We start from the raw sequence: 27,500 nt of genomic DNA, 5'->3' as shown, positions 1-27,500 counted from the left end.
ACGAATCTAGCTAGCTCCTTCCTCGGCATTGCTTCTATTTATGATACTTACATGATCACCAGTACTGTAGCATGTAAAAAACCACATACACCCCAAATTATTTATTTTCACAATATACAAGTATGGCAGAGCACCCTGCTATTCCCATTTTACAGACAGGAACATGTCATGAGGGAAAACTTAACCACAAAATACTCTAGTTGAAAAACTATTTTCAAAGTATTTTCTCAGTATTCTTATTCTTTTCTTTAACTCTCCTTTTGCCTGTAAACTTTAGTATTTGATTAAGTATCTCTCTGGTCTAGAGGCTAATCCTAAAAAGTTATAGTACATACATAGCTACTCCCCATACGTTTTTTTGGCTAGGGTCAGACATTGCGTTTATTGTAATGATAGGCCTTTCAGATAAGGATGTGTGAAAATATATTAATAATCACAGAATGATTACAAAATGCACTTAAGTAGACGAAATGAGTTTGTAGTTGTTCTTCCAAAATAAAATCTACTTAGTGACTCGGAATTCTACAAACAGGTTCAGATCCCTCCTCCCCCTCTGCACACACAGAAGAGGAAATTATACATGAAACAGTCAGGCAAAACACAATGACCACCAAGCATGTGAGATTACTCTCATCCTAATTTTAACAGATCCAGTATCTTATGCTTTTTTCCCTGTTGATATTTCACAGTGTATCAAATACAATTCCTTAAAAATATATTACTTGCAGTAAATAGTTTAGAAAGAACATTATGCATTTTGGAAAAGGCTACTCAAGCAAACGTCCATCCTTTCCAACAAGAAGCATGAAGACACAGCTCAGACTTTTAGGGTATTTCAAAAGCATTAGCCTTTAAACCAAACAACCACCTATGTGTCAAATGTGCAGTCATCTCCATTAGTTAAGCTGTTTCTAAGAAATAGCTTAAGATTCTCCCCTGAAAAATGCTCTGCATTTGCATTTCCTACTGGATGAAATACTCTTTCCAGAAAGTATTCGATATCTTGAGCAGTGCCAACACACACCCTTCAGAGGACACAGCTCCTTCCACACGCAATCAGGGTCCTGCTCCCCTTACACAACTCCTTCGAGAGCCGCCTCATCTTCCGTCAGTCAGCAGCAATCACGTCTCACACGCAGCTTTTATTCTTCAGTTAATTCCTATCAATGTCATCCACAGCTTTTTTCAGCGTATAAGGCACCCTCCAAAGTCCACATCAAAGAGAGGTGGTGATAGTTTTCACACAAAATGCTCCCATCTGTGCTTTCAGCTCTTGAAGGTAGTCTCAATATACATAAACATCTAGCTTGAGACCAATTTTCCTCAGGCTTTTATTTTACATTCATAGTAAATGTGATGCTCAGCTGTTTCTTAAACACCACAAGTGTCTCAGTCATTGCCTGTATATCTAAATATTGTTCAACAGCCATCTAGGTTACGCTACTTCTGAAGCACCAGCTTGCGATGCTGCTTTCCAGACGGGAACGCGTTGGTTTGCTCTGTTAGGTAAGGAGACTGAGCAGTTACACACCGTGTTTTATTTTAAAATGCTGTACAAGCATTAACTAATCTGCCCAGCGCCCTGCGAGGGAGGTAAGTATTACTCTCTCCTATTTTACAGATGAAGAAACAGACAGTTTAAGTGATTTGCCCTGGGCCACACAGCACGTCAGCGGACAGCTGGGATTACTGCGACGCTCTGTCCCCGTGTCCCCGGTCAGCCCACTCGGTCGCTTGTGCCTCCCCCGCCAGCGGAAAGCCGGGGCTCCCGGTCGGCCAAAGGAGAGACCTTCCCGTGGCCAGGCCCCTCAGTGAAGAAGGGGTCTCCTGGAAAAGGGCTCATGCACGTAACTGCAGGGGAAGCTCAGGGTTTCGCGTTTTAAACTTGCCACTGCGCATCCTAAAAGCCTCCAACACCATTCACTGAATTTTAAAATGTACCGTATCTAGCAAGAAACAATTCACTTAACAAACTACAGGGTTTTTTTATTCATTGAGACCCCCTAGGAAAATATTGGAGGAGTAAGAGAGGCTCCATAGTCTCCTCCTCTTACTACCCTGTGGTTTAAGCTTCTTAGAGCCTTTTAAGACGGATTGAACCAGAGGCTGTTGTCCAACTTTGTCACATCCAATAATCTGAGAAAAGTCTGACATGGCTTTCAGGTGAACCCGAGTAGTTCCTATTTACATGTCTCAGCTAAACCGCTTGGAAAGAGAGTTCAGCACCACAGACAAGCCAGAGGCCCTAGGACTGTTTTCCAGGACCGCCAAAAGGAAAAGGTATTTGAATCAGAAATCAGGATATGTAGATTTCCTCTCCGCAGCAGCCTTTGAATATTTACAGGCAGCGAGATTTCTTTACATTTAGATCATTCTTTCCCAGCTCCCTTATTAGTCTGAAAGGACTTGACTGGATTTCCTTACACCATGATTAGCCATTTTTAAGAAGCAGCCCTCTGCTTGCTACGTATACATTGGGTAGATGAAAAAAATAATTGGGGAACACATTTCATATTGTTGAAATGAAGTCCACCGGAGCCAGATTTTACAAGACATGACAACGTACTAATGCCAAACTGACACAAATTCTCATCTATGCATTTTGGCTTTAATGGGTTAATTAGCTTGGCTGGATACAAATTGTAATTATCTGAGTTTGACATTAATGTCCTTGGAGTGTTGTCTATAAGGATTTAGGGAATCGTAGACATTATTTTAGTTACTTCTGGAAACTGTGTGTTACACTGGGATTTAAATAGTAAGAACAGACAAGAATAGTGAGAACAGGTTGATCTATTTTGAAAAGTCAGACTTTGTGAAACAGGACAAACTGAGATGAAGCTGAAGCCTGGTCTACCTTGCTAGGTTCAGTTAGTCTTCCAGGGAGTCTCGTGGATATAACATAGAAGAAAAAGACTGAAAAGTTAGGAAATAATCTCCTTTGAGGATAGGTGACTGGACAGAAATTTTAGATTAACAAAGAATTCTGTATGCAATTGAGATTTAGAGTTAAGACCTCTTCATCGTCTAACACGGTTTCTCAAGTAGAAGGTAACCAGTCTTAAGATGGTTATATATACACAGAGTGTTTATACAAGCCAGGGAACAACCACCTACCTCAATTACTGACAGTGGCTCAGTTCCTCCAGAGTGAGAACCGAGTACACGCACCTGAAGGCAGTACCTCAGCGGTTCTCACTCTCCACCATGGAAATGCTGGGCTGCCACCATCCCATTTCAGGTACAGAAGGGAAGTTACATGGGGGAACCACAGAATAGCATTCTGCATGCAAAATCTTTGATCAGCAATTTCTAGCACAATTATGACTGACCCCTGAACAAAACAAGAATACCTATCATGCAGTCTGTTAATGGAGCATGTTAATATTACTGAGGCTGGAGGTAAAGTATCATGCAATCTAACGCACAAACTCCACTTCTGAATTCTTTGGAGATGGAAGGTATTTCCTTGCAAAAGTACAGCACTACAATACAATTACAAATACTATTAATGGGTTGAGTTACGGCATGCTATTTTAAGTGTTACTTATTTTCCTGCTTTTAAGGGTCTGCATAAGTGAATCAATCATCTGAGGATTTAACTGTATTTCGATAAATATATATTTAATCTGCAACAAAATATTTTTTTAGCCAATAATGGTCCAAGAAACTATCACAGGTTACTTGAAACAAGTAAGATCCGCTACAAGAAAGTAGCATCTACTAAGAGCTTTTCAAAACACCCTTCTCTGTTTTTCTAGTCTTTTCTGTTCATTTTTCTAGTGATGCATTTAAGATTCAAAAAAGAATCCTGATTGCTTTTTGTGTATATGGATTTAAGCTCTCTTTGTGCTTGCAACAACATAAATAAATTCATTCTTTATAACAGCAACTGCACTAGTTCTTTAAAATGCAATGCAACCCTTTGTGCAGCAGCTCTGCGCCTCTTAAAGACAACCTTCATTCTGTTTTCCGTGTTCCCTTGGTATCAAAACCAAAGTCATTTGCATTTTCTTCTGTAAAAATTTGTATAGATAATTTGGCTTTAGGAACACTAAGTAAATGCAACACATTTCTCTTTTAGGTTCACACACCTATGTAATTGCTAGAATTATATTAATACATTTAAATTCCTCCTAAATGAAGGAGGGTGGCATTCAGACAACTCCTCTGTTGCTCGGTAAGAATTATAAAACGGTAGGGGCTTCTTTGAATCACAATATATAACTTACAGAAAGGAGTCTATTCTCCTTACTTTCTTCCACTGTGTTCTGGTTAAAATACCTAGACTGTAGTCCTGTGAGAAACCAAACACCTCCTGGGAACTGCAGAGCAAATTTAGAGCACTTAGCACTACACTGAATCAGCCCCTAACTTAACAAGGGTAAGGAAGGAACTGATAGAGGTTATCAAACTAAAAAATGATAATCGCAAAAAATGGTAAAAAAATGCTCAAAAGCACAGCGAAAGAAAATTCTCCATCATGCAGAAAACCAGCAGAATTTTTCTGGTTTTTTATAAAGAAAAGCAACAGCTAGATTTCTTTGTAACATTGCCTGCATGTAGGCAAGTTTGTGTTACATTCTTTAGAATATAAAGGAAGTTATTTTCACCCTTGGATGAAACATTAAAACCTCTAAAGGCCTCACTCATTCACAGATGGGAAATGGAAAGCCTTCCTATCATATATTTTGGAGACAATATCCTTTTTTCTGGAAATGCTGATAAGGAACAAATTCAAACTGCTCCTCATCCGCCTGGATCATCTTATTTATTAAAAACAATGGTATCTTTTAAACCCTGTATACTAAGCTATCGGTCAATTTTGATTGACACAAATATTTGTATTAAAGGTTACATACTGCAATTTACAATCGGGTACTATCACAATACTGTATGTTAATGCAATCAGTATTTTCATTTCATGAATTCATTTGCAGCATGACACTGCAAGGGTATTCTTACATATATTGAAGACACAATTGCTAAGTAGTTCAACAATTCTCCTTTAAGTGGGATTTTTTTTTAATCTGATAAATTTTTAACACAATAAAACCACTCCTAGTTCTGTGTGCATGTTTTAATTGCCCACCTTTTAAAGTGTTTAGACACTTGGAATACCTAGCATACTGAATTAATCCACAAATATTTACAAGGAAAATCTATTTCATTTCTTTCTATAGTAACTACCACAGGGACTATTGTAATGAAAAATTTCCCATCTTAAAGAATTAATGCGATTACTGATATAGAGAAAAAACGTAATTTATATCATCACAAACACGTAAAAGATATAATCCCATATTCACAAAAAGAATCTTTATTCCCTCTTTGAATTCTGAGACAATACAGTCTTGCCTTGAGGAGAACAGAAATATTGTGAAGTACCTTAAGCAAGATAATTGTAAGAGAAAAAACTACAATTGCATTATTGTTGTGCTAAACTGTGACATACTTAAAAAGCTAATTTCTTTTATTATAATGGAATTTGGCATGCATATCCTTTAATCTACTTCACTATTTCTTCACATTTTTACACACAAACATATGTGTAAAGTGTTTCCCATTATCTGTACTACCTGGTTTAACAAACTGCAACAAATTTAAAACAATTAAAAATATACTTGGCAATTCCATAAACTTCACTAGATTTATTTATGTTTTTTAACAGTTTTGAAACTAACTGAACATCTAGGATGTCAGAAAAATGTGCAGCAAATGAAAGATCTACTGCAACTCAAGTATTATTCAAGAAGACACGATCAATATTTTATGAAAAAGTCACTCATTTGATATGAATGACTGTCCCAAATTTTATCAAATACATTTCAACCAATCACAGTGCTGAACAGTTTGCATCTAAATCAAAAGCTAAGCAAACAAAAATGTATCCCCAAAATAGGGCTTCCTACAGCTATGTCAGTTAAAGTGCATTTACTTTTAATATTCAGTACAGTCACCCTTCAATTATTCCTTTCAATTAAATAAATTTTAACCAAAAAATTAATCTGCTGTGGCTAGGCATTTTTCTATTCCACAGAAGCAAACATTTTCTCACTCGTTCTCCTTTAAAAAGTAAATTTAACAAAACTACTAAGACAAAAAGGATGACCTAATTAGTACTAAGTAATATTTAAAGCTTTTATATATAGTACACTCTTATTGCTACCCCTAACTTCCAAGGCTTTATACTCAGATATTGTTTGATTTATCTGGTACTATTACTGCTTAAGCATGCAAAATCATATTGTCCATTCTTGTATACATCCAACATACACAGAAGGAATCAAACTGTAAAGAAAATTTTCTATGAACCTTGATCAAATTAACTGTTAGGGCAGTGGTGTCCTCAAAGGCAAACAGGGACACCCCCGGTGACCAGAGGTCTTCAATGGGCAGATCCGTGCAAAACTAGTCACAGGCAATAAAGAGAACTCCCCAGAACCAGCAAGAAACAACACTCAGAAGTGAGTGAGTTACAGGAATCTCTTACCCTTTTCTACCTAAGAGCCAGTCCCACTAGAAAACTTAAACCCTGAACAGATGCTCAGGAGAGTGGGACACAAGATATGGTAAGCAATGAAAATGTCTTGCATTTATTTCCTTATAACTCTTAATTTCTGTTAAAGCACTGAATTATTAGTGCTAATTAAGTTCATTTCATTATCTGAACACATTTGACCACAGTTATGAAAAAATATCCACCTAAATTAAATAGAGTAATATTGAATAAAAAAAAGTAGGTCAGTGAAGAAACAAACCATCAACAAATATTGCCAGCTTTCTGTTCAGGAAGCAATTTCAGCATGAGCCTTTCTTTGCTCTGTTCAGACCCCAATTCCTATATATCAAAGCCTTTAAGCACACACTGGCCTTAAGCACATGCTTAAAAAAAGCTTTGCTGTGTTAGGACCTTTCGACTGGCACACAGGACATTCGGGACTGCTTGCAATGTAATCCCCTGCAGTAAGCATGCCCTCTTTTCCAGTGTGTATGACCTACTCACAAAATTTATGTCCAAAACAAAAAGATTATGTACTGAAAATCAAATCACGTTGTGTCAATGTAATGATAATGCCCAATATACATCACCCTGTAAACTATGAAGCCCCTATGCTCACAAAATGCCAGTGAAATCAGAAGTCATACCTATGAAAATAACTACAGTGCAATACACAAAAGAGACTTTAAACTAATACTTGTGAAACATCAGCCTTTCACATTCGTGTCACAAGTGGCCAATTCATATTATATAGCAATGGCCTACAGGTCTTTCACGTACATAACTTTTTTTCTGATTAGAATAAACAAATAAAATCTCCAATATTCTCCTCTAAGTTGCCCTCGTTTACTGTGAAAATGGTTGAAAGAGTTTAAGTCAGTTGTTTTTTAAAGGACAAAAGTATATATATAAAAGAAATACTTAGTTTTTTCAGAATCATATGTACTAATATGGTTTTTATAATCCAAAACTGAAAATAGTCCTTTAAATAAAAAGTTTTTAGTTAATATCAGTGTTTTGGAGCCTCCCACTGGCAGCCATCACACAGCTGAAGTGAACTATCAGCTGAATGATGGGTTTATATCCAGGCATCAATGACTATTTTGCTTTAAAAGAAATGAGTATTTCTGAGTTCGTATTTTAAATGCAATTTAAAAGATCATAAAGGAAAGAATCCAGCATTTATTGTGTGTCTCCCAGCAGACTACTTAATGTTCAAACATCTACTATGCAAAGGTCAAATGATTTCACTGAATGTAACAGTGACAAAAATATTCTGCAGCACTGAAAAAAATATCAGATGATCAAGGAAAAAGCTATGGACCCGAGATCTCGCAAGAGTCACAATAAATAATGTAGATTCAGTTCAGTAAGAAAGAAAATTGCAAAGTTGTGTCAGGAGAACCAGATTAAGAAAGATAATAGGTAAAATACAAATTACATACTTTTTGTAATGTTCTTCATAAAGGCATACTTTAAAGTAATACAGCAAATGAATTTTTATAAAAAAAACTTTTCTTATACAAATATTGCTTGCTCAGAATTGAAAAAAAAAAGTATTCAGATGGGAAACCTCTGAGGTATTCTGCTGCAGGCAGCAACATGGATAGCTGAACTTACACACAAAAATCCAGTGTAAATTGTTGTGTTACACATACACAGGGTAAAGCTGCAGTGAGCACTCATTCACAAATGAGACAGATTATAGGTAAAACCAATATGAAAAAAATTTACTGAAACGCTTATCTGAAGCAAACAGCAAAGGCTAATAGGTACCAATTTATTTTCCATTTTATTGTGCTTTTCCTTCCTTGACATTTACATCAAATATTTTAGGCTCTCATTCTTTCTAACACAAAGAGGTTCCAAAGTGCACCACGCACACCACTTGCTGGTGGTCCTGGCTCTTCAAAACCAGGATCCCACCACCAACTAAAAAGAGCTGGAAACAAAACCAGGAATTGCCTATCTGCCTCTGACCTACTGCTACGTAAGATGAATTTGGTGGTCACCAACGGCACTTGATCTGGGGAGATCCAGTGGATCTCTCCACACCAATGGACAGAAACGTCAAGGGCAGGAGGCAGATACACAGCTTAGCAGCAAGTGAGAAAAAAACCCAACAAGCAGGAGTAAAGCATGTGTAGAGGGAGAAGAAAGCTGGAAAATTATATGGACAAAGGAAAAAAAAAAAAACAAAACAGAGGACAAGTCAGCAAAGTAGTAAGAGAAGGGACAAGGGAACAGAAAACAGAGAATAAGGTAACTAAGAGCAAAAGTACAACATGAGGTTCACTTTCTGGAAAAGAATACAGCATTTCTCACATTAAAGAAAAGTGATAGGGGATTTTTAGTTTGTTTGGGTTTTTTTTACTTTTGTGTATAATAAACAAACAAGCAAATCTTGACTGATCTTGTAATCTAACACCTAACATCAAAACCTGAATTTTGGTAACTTAAGTTGGTGTATCATTAAAAAAAAAATAAAGCTCTGGCTAGATGTTTAAAAAAAATTAGATATATCCAATAAAATACCAAGTAAAGATGGAAAATAAGGTGCTAAATTGGTATTACATCTGAATGAGACTTCTGTTAGCTAGCTCATAAAAAAAAGATCGGTGTAGATGCTACTACGTTTATGTATTAATACAAAGATACATAATTTTGACTATTAAATTATGTTCAGAAACATACATACGTTTTTTTCTGTGCTCAACCAGCGCAACAGCCTGCTTTGCTGAGCATTTTGAAAACCAGTTGTCCCCAAGGAGAACAGTAACCTCATTGGTGTGGACAAGTTTTCCTGGCATGAAGGCAAGAGGACCAAAAGGTACCTGTCAAAGGCACAGAAGAAACAGCTGAAAATCACTAGTGAAAATAAAACCTAGACAGTCATTCATGTCTTAGTTTTTAAAAAAAAAAAGTAAAACAGAGTTAAAGAAATAAAAATTCTACAGCAGTTATTTAATGACTAACCCTTCATAAATATTCAAATTACCAGATCCATTTGAATTTAGTATTGCACTTACAAAATCAGAAAAGTGGCATTTAACTAGAAAACTTGTTTTGTGACATTAAACTATAGTATAGCTGAATGCTCACATGGAAAACAAATTCACTTAATCCTAACATGTAAGCCTTGATAATAAAAATATCATTTAGGTGAGTTACATATTTGTTATACACAGACTCCATTCAATTCCTAATAAAAGCAAGTTTAGCTTTGCTAAATTTTTTGAAATGCTTAAATAGGTATGGCCAACTCAAAGATGAGTTGCTTTTCTCAGCATCTGTAATGTTAATAGTAAGTACCCAGAAACTTCAGTGTAAGCACAGATCGCAGACTGTGCTTAACCTCACTGCTTTATCATTCACCGGTATGCAGACCGCAGCCTTCGAGCAGTGCTCCACCAAGCAACGCCGGTCCTCCAGGCACAGGAACCAATACATAGAACCAGAATACTTCAGACAGGAGTACATTGGTGATAAACACATTCTGTAACTTTTAAGAGGTGCTTCTTAAAACACGTAACCCCCATTTTAACACGTATTACAATGTATGGGACATTATTCTTACGATTTAAGACGCCTTCCACAGCCCACGCTTTACAGATGGTGCTTGGGCAAGTCCTATCACTGAGGAGGACCCTGGCCACCCTCACTCCTGTCTCCTGCACCAGCCCCCTGCATTCTTACCCTCAGACCTACTGCCACCTGCCTGGCTGCCTTTGGGCTTCAATCGCAAAGAAATCAGGAGACCAAAATCAAATTAAAGTTTAAGTGGAGGTGGCAAAAAGCTAAGAACCACATCCATGTCAAGTTTTCTCTTTCTTAGGGTAAAAAGAGATCTGTCTCAGCCAGTTTGTATCAGCTCCTTCTACTTTATTCCTCTGCTGCCTTCTTCATATCCTCAGGATAATCACTTGCTTTCTCACCACATTTGTGCTGAAGCAGAGCATTTGGCCTGGTGGATCTGTTTCCTTGGAAAGCGATCTTCCATAGCTTCAGTATCCAGGAAGGTACCAATGCTTGAAACAATTCTGCAGCAGGCAGGATCCTGACGTTAAGACTATGCAGAATGTGCTTTTCCTGCACACGTACCCTTCCTGACTTGGTTTTCAAGTAGCAGACTGCACCATTTGCCTATTCACTCTTCCCCCAAAATGATGAAAGCAAAATTGAAAACATATGAAAATATTTGGCTAACAGGATAGGAACTATTTATATACATTTAAAATAGCAGATGTGAGTTGACATTGTTGCTTTAACTAAGAATAAGCCCTATCTAGCTTTTTTAAAATAGGTTTTTTTCTATGCTTGAAAACAACACAATCTTTTTGCTTTACATCATGTGGCCAAGCATATACACGTGGTGATGGGACTACACACATAAAATCCAGAGCTGAATCATTAGCACAGGAAAGGGAAACTCTCTTTTCCCACACGGTAAGCGTACTCCAACGCCATCTTACTAACAGCTCAACTCTATACGCTGAGCCAGGCTGCCAAGGAAGAAAGTAGTCAGACACTTTATGCTGAAGTTAGCCATTCAGTTATTTACAGCACAACTTCCCTCCCTTCAAAGATATATCTTGAATTGGACCTGAGAAGGGGGCGGGGGAGGAGAAAGAGAGAAAAGCCAATTTGGTCGAAATTCTGGTGAGTGCAAGCCACCAGGGTAAAGTTTACCGAGGGAGCTGTGCAGTTGTTAGGGAAGATTCAAAGCACCAGAAAAGATCACTATGTCAATGTGAAGATCGGCAAAACAAAAATTAGCAGCACCTTTTTATGTAAAAATCAATGTTCTAGGGTTTATTTCCATGAATCAGGCAACACTACGGCCACTTTCTTCTCAGGAAATGACTAAGTACCGTAATTCAATCATAATTATAGTTTTCTATACAATAGATTAGCATATCAAACATGTCAGGTTTTGTGTTAGCATTTATGTCATCAGTTCTCAGTTGTCAGTAACATTGTAATTTATAATGGATTTCAAAGAAAAGAGAAAGAAACAAAAGCAAAAGTTTAACTATTATCATAATAAATGTAACATTACTAAGTACTGCATGGCAACCTGGATAACACCTCACCACCAGTGCAGACACCTCAGTTACTAAAAATTTTAGCCCATTTCCTTGTGTGAACTCTACAGCGTACATACCATGATATCGTAGGACAGTTTATCAGGCAACGTGCGGAGTCGTTCCTGAAGAGCCTCATAATCGCTCTCCACCTTCTTCCTGTTGACAAATTCAAGTTGATTCAATTTCATATCTAAAGTAAAGAGTTAATGTTTTTCTGCTAGTAATTCAACGACACACAAAAATACAGAAAAATAAACTATTGTACTCTTAAACACATGTAATAACTTATTTATAAAAGACTTGGGATGACAAACATAATAGCTAGATTATTTTAGAATAACGTGTCAAAATAGGGACATGATTATTTTAGATCGTGCATGAATTTGAATTTTTTATGGTGCAAATTCTTTCACTAGGATTTGGCATATCTCACTCCATGTTCAAGTTCAACAGTTATACCACCATCAATATTTAGAAAAATAACTGAAAATCCAGTTTATACTTTGTAAGAGGCAAATTCTTCAAAGTATCACTTTTAATAAAGGATTCATGACCTTGGTTTGAGCTGACATAAATGGGCAAAATTTTAATTAATTCTGACTTTCACATGAACTCTGTGTTCCTACCAAGAGTCAACACTCCTGAAAGATGGCTTGACCACCAGCATTCTGTCACACCTTCAATCCCTGACAAGGGACAATACAGGTGAGGAACATCCCTTCCGCTGCTTCTCTATCCAAAACGTAAATAAGGTTCACGCTACATGTTGCTACCCAAGACAGAAATGGCTTGGTGAACTTAGACAAATTATTCCCACAGTAGACACCTGGCTCTTCAGAGGACTTTGCAAGATACAGCATTTCAATTGCTGCAGGGATTTTCCTTTGTGTGCAAAACAAGCAACTACACTCCCTCTAAAAAAGCCTTCTTTTGTGAAGATATTCTTAAATTCGGCTGGAAAAAGTCTTTTAATGGACCACTCTGAAGATGGTCAGAAATCAGCTCCTGCATGAAGTAGCTGGCATATAAATGTCAGGTTTGATGATATTGTTTACTTGTACTTCAAAATAGTAACACATGTATGGTAGTAAATTCTGCAATAAAAGGCAACTGAAAGCACGGAGCAGCACGCTTAACAACACTGACCCAAGATGCAAATTGCAGGTTTTCTGAGGATGATTCAGGAAAGCAGTCTATAAATGTGCTGAAAAATGAATGTCATAGTTGATAACACAACTCTCAAAATATTATCATTGATTTTCTTAGATTCATAAGCAGAGTGAAATCTTCTTCAGCATTCATTATGAAAACTTATCTGATACTCCTATGTTTTGACTCATTTGCTTCCATAGTTGAACTTTGCTGTAATCACCCTACTTTATACCTGGAGTACTTCATACTTAAGTTGCTGAACTGGTCCTGAAAAAATGAATTTAGGTTTTTATGCCACTTGGACATTAAAACCGTATTCCGTATAATTGATTTACAAAAGATGACTGCTGCTGCTTTGGTTTGACAGCAGATTTCTCCCAGACTTTTTAGGCAAGTTTCTCTGTCCACTGCCCACATCAAAGTGAAAATACAATTCACATCCTTCACAGAGGAAAGACAAACTCATGAATCTTAACAAAATTCACCGAGATGTTTTTGGAAGGAAGCAATATGACAACTTGGTGTCAACAATAACAATCAATTACTTAATGATATTTACAGAATCCAGCCTTTGCCTCACAGAGATCTGTATTTGAGAAATAGACACTGATGCACTCCAACTACTTGCTGAAAAACAAACACAACCCCCAAGCCGAAGGCCTTGCCCAGGTCTCAAATGCAAAGAGAAGACTCCACGGGAAGAGAATGGTATGAAAATCCCCCCCACTCGCAGCAGGATTAAACGTTCCCATCGTTTCATCGCTGAAATTCACTCAACGTTTCTTCATTAATCTGAAAAGATACTACCTTTAAGGTCTGACTGCTGCCTGTTACTGAATAATCTGATTAGGGTACAGCAGAAATCACTTGCTACAAAAGCTATTTTGCTTTACAGAGCAAAGTATGTTTCTTTTTTCAGTGGGACTACTGTCCTTTGCTGAGCAAACCTCCACCATGGGAATCTCTAAAAGTGCGGCCACATCCTGAACTGGACCATCGAGATAAAGAAAATTAAAATCAATCCTTTTAATTAATCGGCCTGAAACAGCATTACTTAAGGAAGGAAGCTGACCTCCCTCTCCCTACAGCTGATGGTCACACGAGCTCTGGGGTGTGCCGGCGCTATGCTCAGTCCCCATACGCAATGAAGAACCAAAATGAACTGGGAGGATGAATATTGGGACTATTCTATGACCATGTCCCTAGAAGGGGAAACACACGTCTAGATGTTTAATCCCATACCAGACCGATTATTGGATTCATGGCTTTAGAAACATACTTCAAGAAGTGTACCAAAAAATGAAAAAGAAAATAATTTAATGGAAATATATTGAAGCTGAGCATTTTAAAACCCTGTTGTTATCCACCCAATTCTTTTTAACATTCTGTGTCACTGACTACTTAAAAGGTCTTGTATGAACAAATTACTCAGTTGAAACAAGAGCACTCAGCTCTTGCACAATCAAGATCTAAATAAGGGTACTAAATTTGAAATAATTTTTTATAAAGTAGACACTGTATGGATGCTGTATAAACTGCTTTTCTACATAAAAGGTATCAGTAAGTTAGGTTTTCCTTTTGACATTCTGTGCCCAAAACCCCCAAGTTCATGGGGCCACGGCCAGAGTCTGCATAAAAGCAAACACACAAGCAACTCCTCCTTCCACAGCCAACCCTCCCACCCCACTCCACAAACCTCAGCTATTTTTATAAGAGGAAATAAGTGTTACAACTTTCCAAACTTTTAAAAATCTGTTTGAATTTTAAGGCTTTCTCTGTCAATTAGTTTATTTCTGAAAAATACTGTCTCTTAGTGAAAGAATGTACATGCACAATTTCACACGGGACTGAACTGGTACAGACACTGCAAAGCTCCTGAGAAAGTACGTGTGCTAGGGATATTCTGCCTGACTTCACCACAGCAGCACCAGTAGGCATTTCAATAATATTTCCCTTATTGAAAATTAATGCAGTCTCTGAATTTTAAACATAAATGAAACATATTAGTTTTAGATTATTTTTGCGAGCCAATAGTCAGAATTTAATATGATGATGTGTATAGATTGCCTTGATTTTTTTCCTCTTATCCAGTGCTTGCAGCCTATGTGCATTTAAACTAAAAACATTTGATACACACTAAATATAAATTATTTGCTTGGAGATCTTTCAGGCATGAAGAAAAAGCCTCTTAAAATAAATTTAAAATATTATATGCTTGATGGTGTATAACCAAAGGTTTAATCTCACCACTAAAGGGGCAGTTGCTGTGATTCTGCAATAACCCTGCAGACAATAATCAAGACAGCTCCTGTTGTTCTCTCAGTAAAATCATGGTAAACACAGCATGGATATATTGTAATTTGATATCTGTAAGATCAACTGTTATATCTCACAGTAACTCATAATATAAGATTTCATTCACCATTAAATGTACATTTTCCTCAGATGCCATACAAAACTATTATTTACTAAGCATGTTTTCTATTAACCGTAGATTGCCAACAGAGAAAAAAGTGCCCAGAGATAATTTTTTTTACATAACAAACCATTTCTTTCTAAGCATTACAAACTAAGCTTTATCACATACTTCACTGGGGGGAAAAAAAACAGGAAAACATTACGTTCACATTGTTTTAGCGCATCTGGGGTGGGGGAGCAGAATTTCCCTACTTGCTCCATAGTTAGAAAGAAAACAACAAGAATAATCAATTCTACCCTGGGAGTACTTTTTCACCAATCAGGCAAATTCAGCATTCATCCCACAAGGTTACTCGGGGAAAAATGACGAATGAGCTGGGTATTTAAAACAGAAGTATAAACACTAAGGTTCAGTGTATTTGTGATTTAAAGTAATGGTATCAGTGGAAAATATATACATTTTAAAGAGAGTACACTGCAATAATTCTGAGCTATCGCTAACTATAATCCCCAAAACATGCTAGTAGGATTTGGCTATGACTAGCATAAATAGCAGTACTTTACTAAAATATAACTAGGTAACTCATCAGTATTTTAGGCATGTAATCAAACATTTTTCACTTACCAGTGCTGGATTTTTTCTTGGCAGCTAGTGACCACCTGTCATTAAAACAGATAACTACTCATGAAAAAACAAGGCTAAGCACACAGCTGCAATGTCAATGCATCAGAAACTAGAACAGTAGCTTTACAGATTTGGTGGTGTCTCTATATACATTTTTATTTGTCAGTGCAAAGGCATGTGAATGGTAGTTCTTAAGCAGCACACTTTATCACACGCTAATGCAGACTGATAACCACAGAAAAAATTACAGCTTTTCAATTCATATTTTGGTACAATACCTGCTCCATAACTATTAGGTGACACACGATATAAGATAAGTAGTAGTTTGTGCAATCTGGAGTCTATTTTCAGTGTTATATGTTTGCAGAATAAGAAAACAACATAAATTATGACAAGACATCAAGTAACTTCCATACTTATTAATTAAAAAACAAAAACAAATGAACCCCACAGCACCAAAAACATTTTTTCCTTTATCAGTACATCAACAAATGTTTGCACTGTCCGTTTTAATCTGAAAAAGCACAAATTAATTTTGTAGTGTTTAAATACAAGGATATTTGACATTATGGGCTGCTGGCTTCCCTTCTGTTCTTTCTGGGTGTCAAAAAAAAAAGGAAGTTTTAATCTGAATATTTCACTTATTTATTTATGCCACAGGCTTTCCCAAGAGATCCAATATAATTTACAAAACAAAGCGTATTGTTAAAATGAAATACTTTTTTTCTTTTTTAACTGTTTTTAGACTATGTAGATATAGCAAACAGACAAGATGCTGAAACCTGTGACCTTCTCTGCCATAATTACGTGGAGATTTTGTCTTTCAAAACATATTCTGACCTCTGAATAATGGTTACCAAAAATATAATTCAATTTCATTCAATTATATGAAATGCAATGAAGCCATGAGGCAATTAAATATGTCTAGACATCTTCTCAATATAAGCATTTTCTAGATATTTTTTTTTTTTTTTACAAATTTTGTTTTTCATATAGCCAAAATAATGCTAACATTTGAAAGCAATTAATGAGAAAATTTGCAGAGAAAACAGTAACATACATTCAAGTACCACTGAAATCGCTGGAGCAGATAATTCTTTTTTTTTTCCAAACAACAGAATGAAAGACAATTTTTTTTTTTTAGTTAGCATATGTGCAGCTATTGCAGAACAGATCTCAGACCCTGCATTTTCTACTCATATAGGAGTTAAAAAAATGGGACTACTTTGTGAGATAATTCTTTAAACAGAGTAAAGTACTTAAATGAAAAGCATCAGCTCTATATTTGTGGTTATGCTATTTCATAATCCATCAGGAAATTCAGCCAGGTAGCTCGTCCCACGTAAGCCAAGTTCAAATTTGCCATTTGCTTTAAACTCCTATAAATCAAATGCCTAGCAAATATTTTCCTTAATGTGCAAGCTAACTGTTTTTAAGGTTAAGAATAAACGTACAGACTTCTGTAGGACATCAACTCAGAAATCTAATTCATGCTATTAATATTAAGGCCATTTTAAGAGTAAAGTTTCTGTAAAAGGTGTAAATCATACAACGCAGCAATGTTTGGTAACAATGCTAACACACAATGGAGACCACCACTAACAAGCAGAAGAGTCAGAGCCTATTCTAACAACATCCTTCATTCTTTCAGATTTGGTAGTGATTGTGAAGTACACAACATAATTAAGCATACAAAAATGTTTATGAAATCCTTTAAGAAAGTTCCAGCCTAATTGCCCCATTACAGAGGAAGATGGAAAAGGCAGGAAGCTTTCCATTCCCAATACATGACTTTCCATGCATGAAGTGAGCTAAAAGCACAAAAAGAAAAGCCCTGCAAACCGTAAGAGCAGCATGTTCATTAACCTCTACATGATAATCCTTTCGTAGCTGCATATTAACTAGTTACATATTCATAATCATTTACATTATTTAGAGGACCTTCTATGAAAATTTCCAGGCTATATCCATTAGCTACAATGTTAAAGGTTACAGAAGATAGTCTACTTAATGTTTCCAGGAAGCTTTTTTAATTAGTAAATATGTAAATTGGCCACATATGCTTTTTATGTTTTTAAAAAATAGTCCATCAGTAAAACAGCATAGGGGCATACGCTGCTTCCATCGCCCTTTATCCCCTTTAAAAAAAACCAGAAAAATCAATAACACAAATCAATTTTAATTTAATTCTTCTTCTTTGATATAATCTCTCTTGAAGGGATACTAAAGGGTGGAACCAACAACGAACCTTTTCGTTTCAGGGCCAGCATAAAATGAGACCTTTTACAGAAGTGCTAAAATATACCACCTTAAAAATGTTTCAGGCTGCACTTCTGGAACGGAACTCTATTAAAAAAATAGAGAGAGAATAAATATTGAAAAACAGATGGAGATCAATTATGCATATGTCCTTTATTAGGTCAGTCACACTGTTTGGATAACAACTGGTTTTATCACAGCAAAGAAACAAATAAATATATAAACAAATCTTTGATTCTTTGCCTTTGATCAAACATGGGAAAATCATTAGTCTCTCTTCCACACGTAATTTATATCTAGAGTTACAATTAAAGAATGAAAATTCCTTTCAGGGTAAATAAAATAAATGACCTGTTTTGTTTGTTCATTTGAGTTCAATTTGTCTGGACACCTAGTGCCACCAACTATGCATTACTTTTAAGACATCGTAGTGGAAATGGTATCAATAAACTCTGAATTCTCCCCTTTTAGGCATAAAAATGTGTGAGTTTGTGAATGCATGCAGTTATCAATGGCTTATCTGCATACTAAAATATTTATTAAACTACTCTTGCAGCAAACTTAACATTACCTAATCATGGCTCTGGTTATTAAAACAGGATCCACTGTTGGAAAACACATTCCATAGTCTTAAAAGAAAACAAATGGGCAAATACCTTGTTTTCTTCCTTTCCTCCAACAGCAACTTGTTAAACAATTTAGTGCTTCTCAAGCCTCTGACTGGACAGAGCCATACCTGGGAGCTCCACGAGCGGCCACCCAGGACAGACCCGGGAGAGCACACCTCTGTGCGCCTGTAACCCAAGCTGTAATTCCTTCTGGATTAGAAACCAAACCATTAAAGCAGGAGATTACATGTTGATTCTGCGCTCATTACTACTAGATCGAGCTATTTTAAGGGAAGAGTACGTTGCTGCTTTTAGGGAATGTCTTGTTTCTAGGTTTCACAAGCAGAGTCACAGCAGAGCTGAAGGATCAGCTTTAGACCTGTGATCACGTCCCAGGTGTCCCCCAGTTCCATCGTGCCAATCTGAACACTGGGCAGCTTCCAGGCTAGTAACTCCAAATCACCCCCCAAACAACTCATATCATACAGCCAAAGACTTCATTAGCGGTCTGAAGGCAGAAAAATCCTTTTATCTTCCAACACTTTCTCTCTTTCCAGTCTATTTACTTATATTCCACCTCCGGGATCTTCCATCTGAAGAGCTCAAAAACTTTTCCATGAATTAAAGTGTACAGCACTTTGGAAAAGCACTGCACTGATTTTACAGGCTAACTTAACCACTGACGCTGGTCAGGAACAGGGCTAGAAACAAAAGCCAGATCTCCTAACTCGGCAGCCAAGCATGACAATCACTTGCAACGTTTCCCTGGGAATGAGGACAGGTGAGAAGGATGCTGTAGCACGAAGCTGATTCTTACCTGTACATGCCCACGGGTCTCTAACCTGTTCCGCATTAACCCACCTTTCCCCAGCAGGTCCTCAGCCTCACGTACAAGGGCACCTCTTTCTTCCACCTCATTTTTTGTTACCTGTTGCTTCTGCACGCGCTCCCATTACTAACAGCTGAACATAATTCTCTGTGGTGCTTCTGATTATCAAGGTGGTGCACAAATAGTTCTGCTCTCCTCTCCAGTCCAAGACTATTTTGTTTTATTTAGGTAGTTCTCCAAGGTGGACTGCACACATGCAAATGTCTCTCTCTACTAAGCAGCTAGGCACTGCCTACAAAGGTGATGGTTTTAGCACACTGAAGGTAGTTCTTCTCTCTCTCATCTGTTCTGAACAGCAATAAGGCAACCTGCCAAATCAGAATTTTATTTATGTCTCAGCTCGTGAAAAATTATAAGCAACAGAGCTGGTACTGGTATCATCTGTAGACAGTTTTGGGTACCAATGCTAAACCCGCTGTATCCGAGTCTCACGGTTATGTTCAAGTCTAACTAGAAACTGGTCTTTTTAAGATGAAAGTTAATTTCAATGAAAATGATGAAAATAAAAATGCCCCATCAGATTAGGAAGAGTTCCTAAATGAGTAAGAGGCAATTTCCACACTTGGGGGTATGAACGTGGAAATACACAGCATGGCACAAAAGCAAAGTTTCTGTTTAAACAAATTGCAAGTTAGGTATCTAAGAGGCCAAGCAAATGTGTACTGTTTCTACATGCATACTTGGATATTTTGCTTCAAAACTGTGGCTCACAATCTGGCTGGTCTTCTGAAATTAGAAGCTAGGGACACAGATCTAATCCCAGCTCTGATTCTATTTCTTCTATATGGCCTTGAGCAAATCACAACCTCTCAGTCTACATTTCTTCATCTGCAAAATGGGGATAATAGTATTAACCTACCCACCTCAGAGTGTTTAATGATGATTAATTAATGTGAGAAAAGCACTCTAAAGATGTAAGAGCACTATATAAGTGATAAAGCATTATTTACCACTTGAAAAGTAATCTGAATAAAATGAGATATGCAAGTAATTTGTTTACATGTAGCAATAATATAATTTGTGACTATTTAATCTTGAATTAGTCTCACTTTAAACATCCCTTTCAATCACATTTTCAGTTACTTAGGGAAAATGACAGTATGGAATACTTTTTGTGGAAGCAGAGCAAGTAATGAGGTGGTAATTAAAGTAAGGGTCTAATAAAGTCTAAAACCAATGATTTGCCTTCAGGAGACTGTCCCTGCCATTTGGGACTGTGTAAAGATCTCAGTCTCGACCTTGGTTCTGTTGTTCAGAACTTTCCACGAACTACAGTGGAAGTGCATGCTGGTTTTCTGAAATGCAGATCCATGTTTGCAAGGCTCATGATAAATCCAAGATAATTTCCACTACTGACCTAATTCAGATGACTCCAGCTCTGCACAATTTTAACTGCTTAACCTTGTACATTCAAGTTTTTACTGCAGTTGATACATGCACGAGCTGCCTCCATCTGTAAATGTTTGCAGTATCAAGACCCACTCTGCCATGCAACTCGTGCATGAGATTTCTCTGTCGCACCCCCAAACCCTAAAAGTTTACTGATGAAATAACCAGTTCACAATATGACTTTACATTACAGAAGAACACTAATGGATGGTCAAATATTTAATCATCTCTTGGTAACAAGGATGTAACAAGCCACACGCAAAATAAACATTTAAAATGAATTTTCATTTTTTCCTCTAGGAAACTACACAGAACTTGCCTAAAACACAGCAATCACTGATGGAGAAAGACAGAATTAACATTTGCACAATTGTTTTTCCTAAAGCCCCATTTTCAATCAAAAAATGAAATAAAACTATTAAAAGTTCTTCAGTCTGTTGGCACACTGTATGATCTAATGGAAAAGGAAGAAAGCATTTCTGAGCTCTCATATTCATTTATTAAATCATATTACTCAAAAACACTACATTTCAACAAATTATTAACATAAATCCCCCTTTGGGTGGAAACTTTTGCCTTTTGAAGACATGTTTGGGAAGAATACTGAAGGAAAAGAGAGACTGAAAGAAATGTGAATCATGGCAAACATTTCTTTCTAAAGGAAAAAAATCTTATTTAAAAATATAACCACAATTTTTACCTTTCTCTACAAGAAAACAAGTGAAGATCTACTATTTTTATATTACTTGTGGAGACACAACTGGGTCTCTCAGTTTTGCAGAAAAAGTAGTACATAGTTTTTATTTATTGATAAATAATAGTTAAGTTCTGACCAAAATTATTTTTGGGAGCTTAAAAATTCTACATCTAAGAACTATGAAGTAGACAGAAAATGCCTCATCTCCTTTCCCAGCTGGGAGATTCTGCCCTCCCAAGAATATTTTATGTTGTGACCACTGCTGTGGTTATAGGTCACATAGACAACTTACAGTTACCTTGCAGTAACCGCACACACACATGTAAGCATGGCAGCCCACTTCCCTGTGACGGCCAGGCAGGCAGTGTCAGCTCACATGAGCCAGCACCCTTCTTCCTCGCTTCCAACCATGAGTTCCCAACACCTTTATGCTGTTTTGCTGTTTGTCAGTCCCCTTTGGGAGTCATTTCAACTCGCAAACCCACCAAAAATCCCAACAGCAGCAGGACGTTTTTCACTAAGTGAGTGAGTTTAATTAGCTCTGAGCCAACTGAACTGGTGCAAGTGAGGAACAAACTGCGGTAAGGTCTCATCTTTCCCTGGTAGCAAGTCAGTATCCATCTCGTAACTTCACCTTGAGACAGAGCTAAGGAACTTGTAACTTAGTATTTTCACTTACTTTAGGTAAACATATTCATGTGGCTATACCATATGCAAGCTAGCTCACGTACCAAGACAGCAGCAGACGACATAAGCATAGAACTCCCATGATCTAACTTACCAAACATCTCAAGCAGGTTTTGCAAGCTTTGATGTTGTCTATGGTGCAACAACTATGCTGCTAGCAATACCTGAGTTAACTAGCTTAAAATTGACATGATCCATGGCACCTGCCTCACAGACATACCTTAAGGCTGTGGTTCAACATTCAGCTGCAGTCCTGAGCAAACTAGTCATCAATCCCTCCCTGTCTCCAGCTACTCAGTTCTACCATCTTATCCTTCCAACCCCGACACAATCTGCTCGCGGACGTTTGTGATGCTGCACAACCAACCAGATTAGGGAACCACACTGGCTGAGGAAAAAAGAAGCAAAAAGTCAACCACGAAGTTTGTTTTTAAGCTGGAGCCCAACCCAGGTCACTAAGCAGCGTCACAAATGTGCAACCCTAAAATTGCTCAAGGGAAGAAGCAAGCAGTCACAACAAAACCTAAGATTAAAAAGCTGTTCACCAAATTAAAGTCATCTCCTTCCTGGATAACTCACATGATCATTAATGAAATTTTTGAACAAATGACTGAGACCGTTTCACACAGCTGCTCTGACTCAGTATGAGCACGGCCACGGCTCAAAGGGCCAGTCCAGTTTCACCCATCGCTGGCTCTGCATTTCCCCTGCCACATTCGTGCTAGCATTTGACACGACCATTTTGGCACACGTTACTGGATTCCTCCTACCGCACAGCAGTCTGATCACAAGTGCTGGTACAAAAGTGGTGGAGGGATTCACCCTTTTTATGGCAGTCAATTCATCGGTCAGCTTACACTAACAGTGAAATTGCAGCCTATGCCAGCAGACAAGAGGGACCACAAAACCAGCAACCGCACAGTGCAGCCCAGTGTCCTAATGCCCCACTACAAAAAAACGAAGTCTCAGTGCAGCTGCTGCTCTGAGGGCCTCAAGATGGCAAGCTCTGAGCTAGCATATCCATCTGCAAGACTGGAACTTCAAATTAAAACAAAATACAAGTTCACAGTCTCAAAGGAGGAGAGAAATACATGAGGCGAGGGGTACCCGAGACAATCTGAGAAGACAGGTTATGAGCATAACTTCGGGAACAGAGACCTGCAAAGATGCTAGAGATACTAAAGATGATTCTCAAACAGTACTCCGGTCACTGCATCTACTCACAGAATCTGTAGACGTCTATAGGAGCAGCACAATTCAGTCACATTTAAATTTCGTGGATATAATCTCAACTACATGTTTTAGTTACCGATGCAGCAGGACATATACAGACTTGCCCACTCCAGAATAAAGGCAACACTCTTTAAACTCTTTTGTGAATAGTTTGACTTTAATTACCATTAAAAAACCTATTTAAGATCTGTTAATTTATTTCACAATTCTTGACACTATATAAACTAGTGGGTATTTAATTCATACTAATAAGAACATAGTCAAATATTGACTACGAAAAGCAAAAGTAATGATCAGTTAACACTGGAGGAACAGTAAGTATTACATTGAAAGCTTCCAGATAATGACTGAATTAGCCCTTTTACTTGAAAGCAACACATGAGAAAACATTATTGGAACCCACTATTACAAAAAAGCACTGGACAGGGTGGAGTGGATGTCATCACAGGTTTCTGAAGAGGTAATTGTCCAGGTACCTTTTAAAAAGGAATATGGCAAATGAAGCTTCAGACAGGTCCTTTTAAAAAGGAGCATGCCAAACCAAGCTTCAGACACTACGTTAACTTTTCTCAAACAGTTACTGTGCAAAATGAAGTCCTACTGCACTGGTGTCTCATACCCAGGCTTTCTCTAGATTCTGTCAACTTGGATGCAGGCTGGAAAAAGTGCAATACCCTGGGAGACACTGCACTGGAAAGCACACTGAATCTCATCTGCTGAGTCCGCAGGCAAGCAGTTCCAGATCTCCAGTGGCTCCTGCAGCAGCATGAAGTGTAGAAGACCCTACTGAGTCTCGCTGCTCCTTTTCAGACTGCAGGAACAGCTTTAAAACAGCTAAGTTGCTGATTTCATAGCACAGATATTACTTGAAAAAGACTTAGACAGAAGCAACCAGCCCCAGAAGTAATTCATATAGGAAGAAAAGAAAACAATTTAAAAGAGTGTACATTTATGATTCCGTGAATTGTTTCCCCATAACCCACCTACAAGTTGTTTAACTGTTAAAAAAACAGCAAGTACCCAGGATCTTGAAAACAATTTGGAAATTACAGATCATACAGCTCCACCATTTAAATTCATAAAAATTAAGAATATGTCATAATACACAGTGGCCAATGAGTTACAGTAATAGGTGCACTAAATCTAATTGTGCTTTGTTGTCATGATGAGTGACAGGAGAGTCACTTTCTTGTCCTAATTTTCCTAAAAGGAAAATACAAAAAAGTTTGTCAGTGCAATAAAAAAAAAACCAAAACCCAAACCACCTCATATTGCCAGCTAACACTGGAATCCTTTAAATTCTCCATGCCTGTGTTTGCACTCTACAAATGTCTCTTGGGTCTAATTGGTTCTGTAATGTCTCCCATTACGCGTATCTTCGTTGCATAGCTCAGAAACTATAGAACGTATCAGCCCACTGTAAATTCACTGTCTACACAAGTCTTACCAAGTCATACAGATCCGAGTTGTCAACTTCCTATCAGTTAGTAATCCCAACCCATTTGATTGTAGGAATAAATGTATATCAAATATTATGTTTAAACGCAGGCTCTACAGCATGAGAATCCACCTACTTAAATATTCATTTTATAATTCCTGTACTAACTTGCAATAGATTTAATGCAGTATTTTCAGCTAACATATATTGCTTTTGCAAGTAATCCATGATACATACATTATATTCTTCTTACAGAAATATTCAAAACTTTACCCAGGCACTGTGCTTCCAATGATGGTCTTTATCATGAAAATTACTAGATATTCTTCTACAATTTATCCCCAAGATACACATTCTAAGTCATGTTTTTATACAAAGTGCCTTTAGTGGGAGCACTGAAAATTGCTTATAACAGTTTGGTCTTACTATCACTACAAATTAACAAGATGAAATCTGTCCAACAGGCAAACAGTCCTAAACAAGAATTAAAATTGCTTTTCACCAGGGGTCCTAAACCTGGAAGCTGCAGCCTCAATCAGATTAAAGATAGAAAGTCATGAACATCCTGTTCTTTTAATATTTTTAAACAGAAAGGAAGCCTCAGTTCACGTGTTCTCCAGAGCAGCTCTTTAGCACTTAAAAGCTCAAACTCATAGCTGAACTAGGGTTGTATAATGGCCTGGATGTTAAAATAATCAACCTTGATTCAAACATTATCTTTAATTCTGCAGACAGATACCGCTGTATTTCACTATTACACTAAAGGTTGCCTTCAGACTAATGGGAATAAATAGGTTTCTTTATACTTAATCAAGCGTCACTGGGACAGCACAACATCACAGTAATTAAATATATGTGCCCACTTAAATGCCAGTATATGTATAGTTCTGGCTAAATAACTTTACTATTTGTTATGATGCTCATACTACGATTACTAGTTTACCGAAGTACCGGATAAGTAATTCTCCCTCATCTTTGTGCTAAGACCAAAACATGAGCCTTCAACTTCAGTAATTTTGTGAGAAAAATATGGATCTCTGAAAAGAGGCAGCTGAAATGAAAAGACCTCCTCCATCTTAAAATACAGTATTTTCGTAACTGAAAATACTGTTGTAATCCAATTATATATATTCATTGCACAGAGGGAAAGTCTACTATATCTTCATCATGACACTCCATTGTAACCAAGATATGTAGTTCTTTAGTATAATTTCATATTGAAACTGAAGTGTACAATTTTTTTTAGCCAATTTGCAGAAATTATGTAAAGTTTCCCTATGATAAAATATAATTTTGGTACCTCAGCCTAACAGAGGCTTAATTAACGGTCTCCTGGGCCTCTTTTCCACTGGAGCAGATCTGTTTAAGAAGAGTCTTAAACTTGCTTACAGAGGGGTCTCACCATGAACTGGGAATAATTCTACGTAGTTACGACAGACATCCGCTTACACACAGCAGATGGGTTACTATCACCAGTTATCAGTATAACGGGTTACTCTCCGTGCAGAACGGATGATGCAGAGTATTCCAGCGGATCCTCTTACTGTTCATGCACACTAACGGTCAGCTGGTTACATAGATCTTTTAGTAATGATCTAATGTGCTATTCAAAACTAGATACATTTTTGCACGCTGTATTCCAGACAGGCACATTTTTTACCACTTATGTGTTATTCAGTTTTCTTACTCTTAACTAAACCAGTGTGTGACAAAGCAATACAGACTGAAGATAAAGTCCTCCGTTACAACTGAGGAGCTCTAATGTGCACCTTAGAAGCAGCTTTAGAAAGTTTTAATCATGTGAGAAGAACGAGCAGAAAAATTGAAAGGCGCGCAGACTGTGGGCAAACATACTCGTGCCAGTAATATACTGAACACAACCACAAGTTCCATAGTGACTCCTGCACCCACACAGAGCTCACTGCAAGGCTGGGACCTACGAGCCCAAAATCACACTCGTGAAATTGGCAGGGCCCACTCGCCTTAGATCATGAGTGTCATCTGCAGGAAAAAGTGTCTCGAGTTTTGTACTATGGCCACACGTGGGACCGGCCTCCAGATTCTCAGGAATCGTTTTTGCAGAGGAGTTTGGCTCTTTCAAATCCATTTCAAACATAATCAATGTTTTTTAAGGCAAGTCACGAACAATTAGTTTTTATACAACTGCTCTTCAAGTTGGCCCGTGAGATGGCACAGTTCAGAGGCACCTGCTGGGCCTTGCAGCGGGCCTACCTGCAGGACCATGTTTTAAAAAGGTGTGTGATTGGCCCTGCGACTGGAAAATCCACAGAGAAGTGAAAGAGGGTGAAAAACACGCGTTTCAGAGAGCTGCGTATGCACGCTTTACGCTTACGTAACTGTAACGGTCCCCAAGACGCGTTAGGGCAAGTATTCAGAAAGCAGAGCGCAGGGTGTGCGAGGGCAGGCCCGGTGCCTCCCCAGCGCGTGAGGCTTTCGCTCCTGCTAACTGCCGGTCAGCTGCCTGACGTGGGTCGTTTCAAAGGGCATTTCGGCCA

At 37.7% G+C, this 27,500-nt stretch overlaps 1 protein-coding gene across 1 annotated transcript in view; it reads right to left on the bottom strand.

Moving 5' to 3' along the window:
* URI1 (URI1, prefoldin like chaperone) overlaps positions 1 to 27,500 on the bottom strand; it is an 85,287-nt gene that overhangs the window by 14,570 nt on the left and 43,217 nt on the right. Inside the window, exons 2-4 of the mRNA XM_019472527.1 lie at positions 15,785 to 15,819; positions 11,667 to 11,745; positions 9,201 to 9,336 (exon numbers count right to left, since the gene is read on the bottom strand). Coding sequence (XP_019328072.1) covers positions 9,201 to 9,336; positions 11,667 to 11,745; positions 15,785 to 15,819 — 250 coding nt within the window. The remainder of the gene's footprint in view (positions 1 to 9,200; positions 9,337 to 11,666; positions 11,746 to 15,784; positions 15,820 to 27,500) is intronic.

This window comes from Aptenodytes forsteri, unplaced genomic scaffold (assembly GCF_000699145.1).
Source record: "Aptenodytes forsteri isolate BGI_AS27 unplaced genomic scaffold, ASM69914v1 Scaffold356, whole genome shotgun sequence".
NCBI classification, from domain to species: Eukaryota; Metazoa; Chordata; class Aves; order Sphenisciformes; family Spheniscidae; genus Aptenodytes; species Aptenodytes forsteri.
Note: the sequence above shows the minus strand (reverse complement) of the source record. Positions and strands in the feature narration are given on the sequence as shown.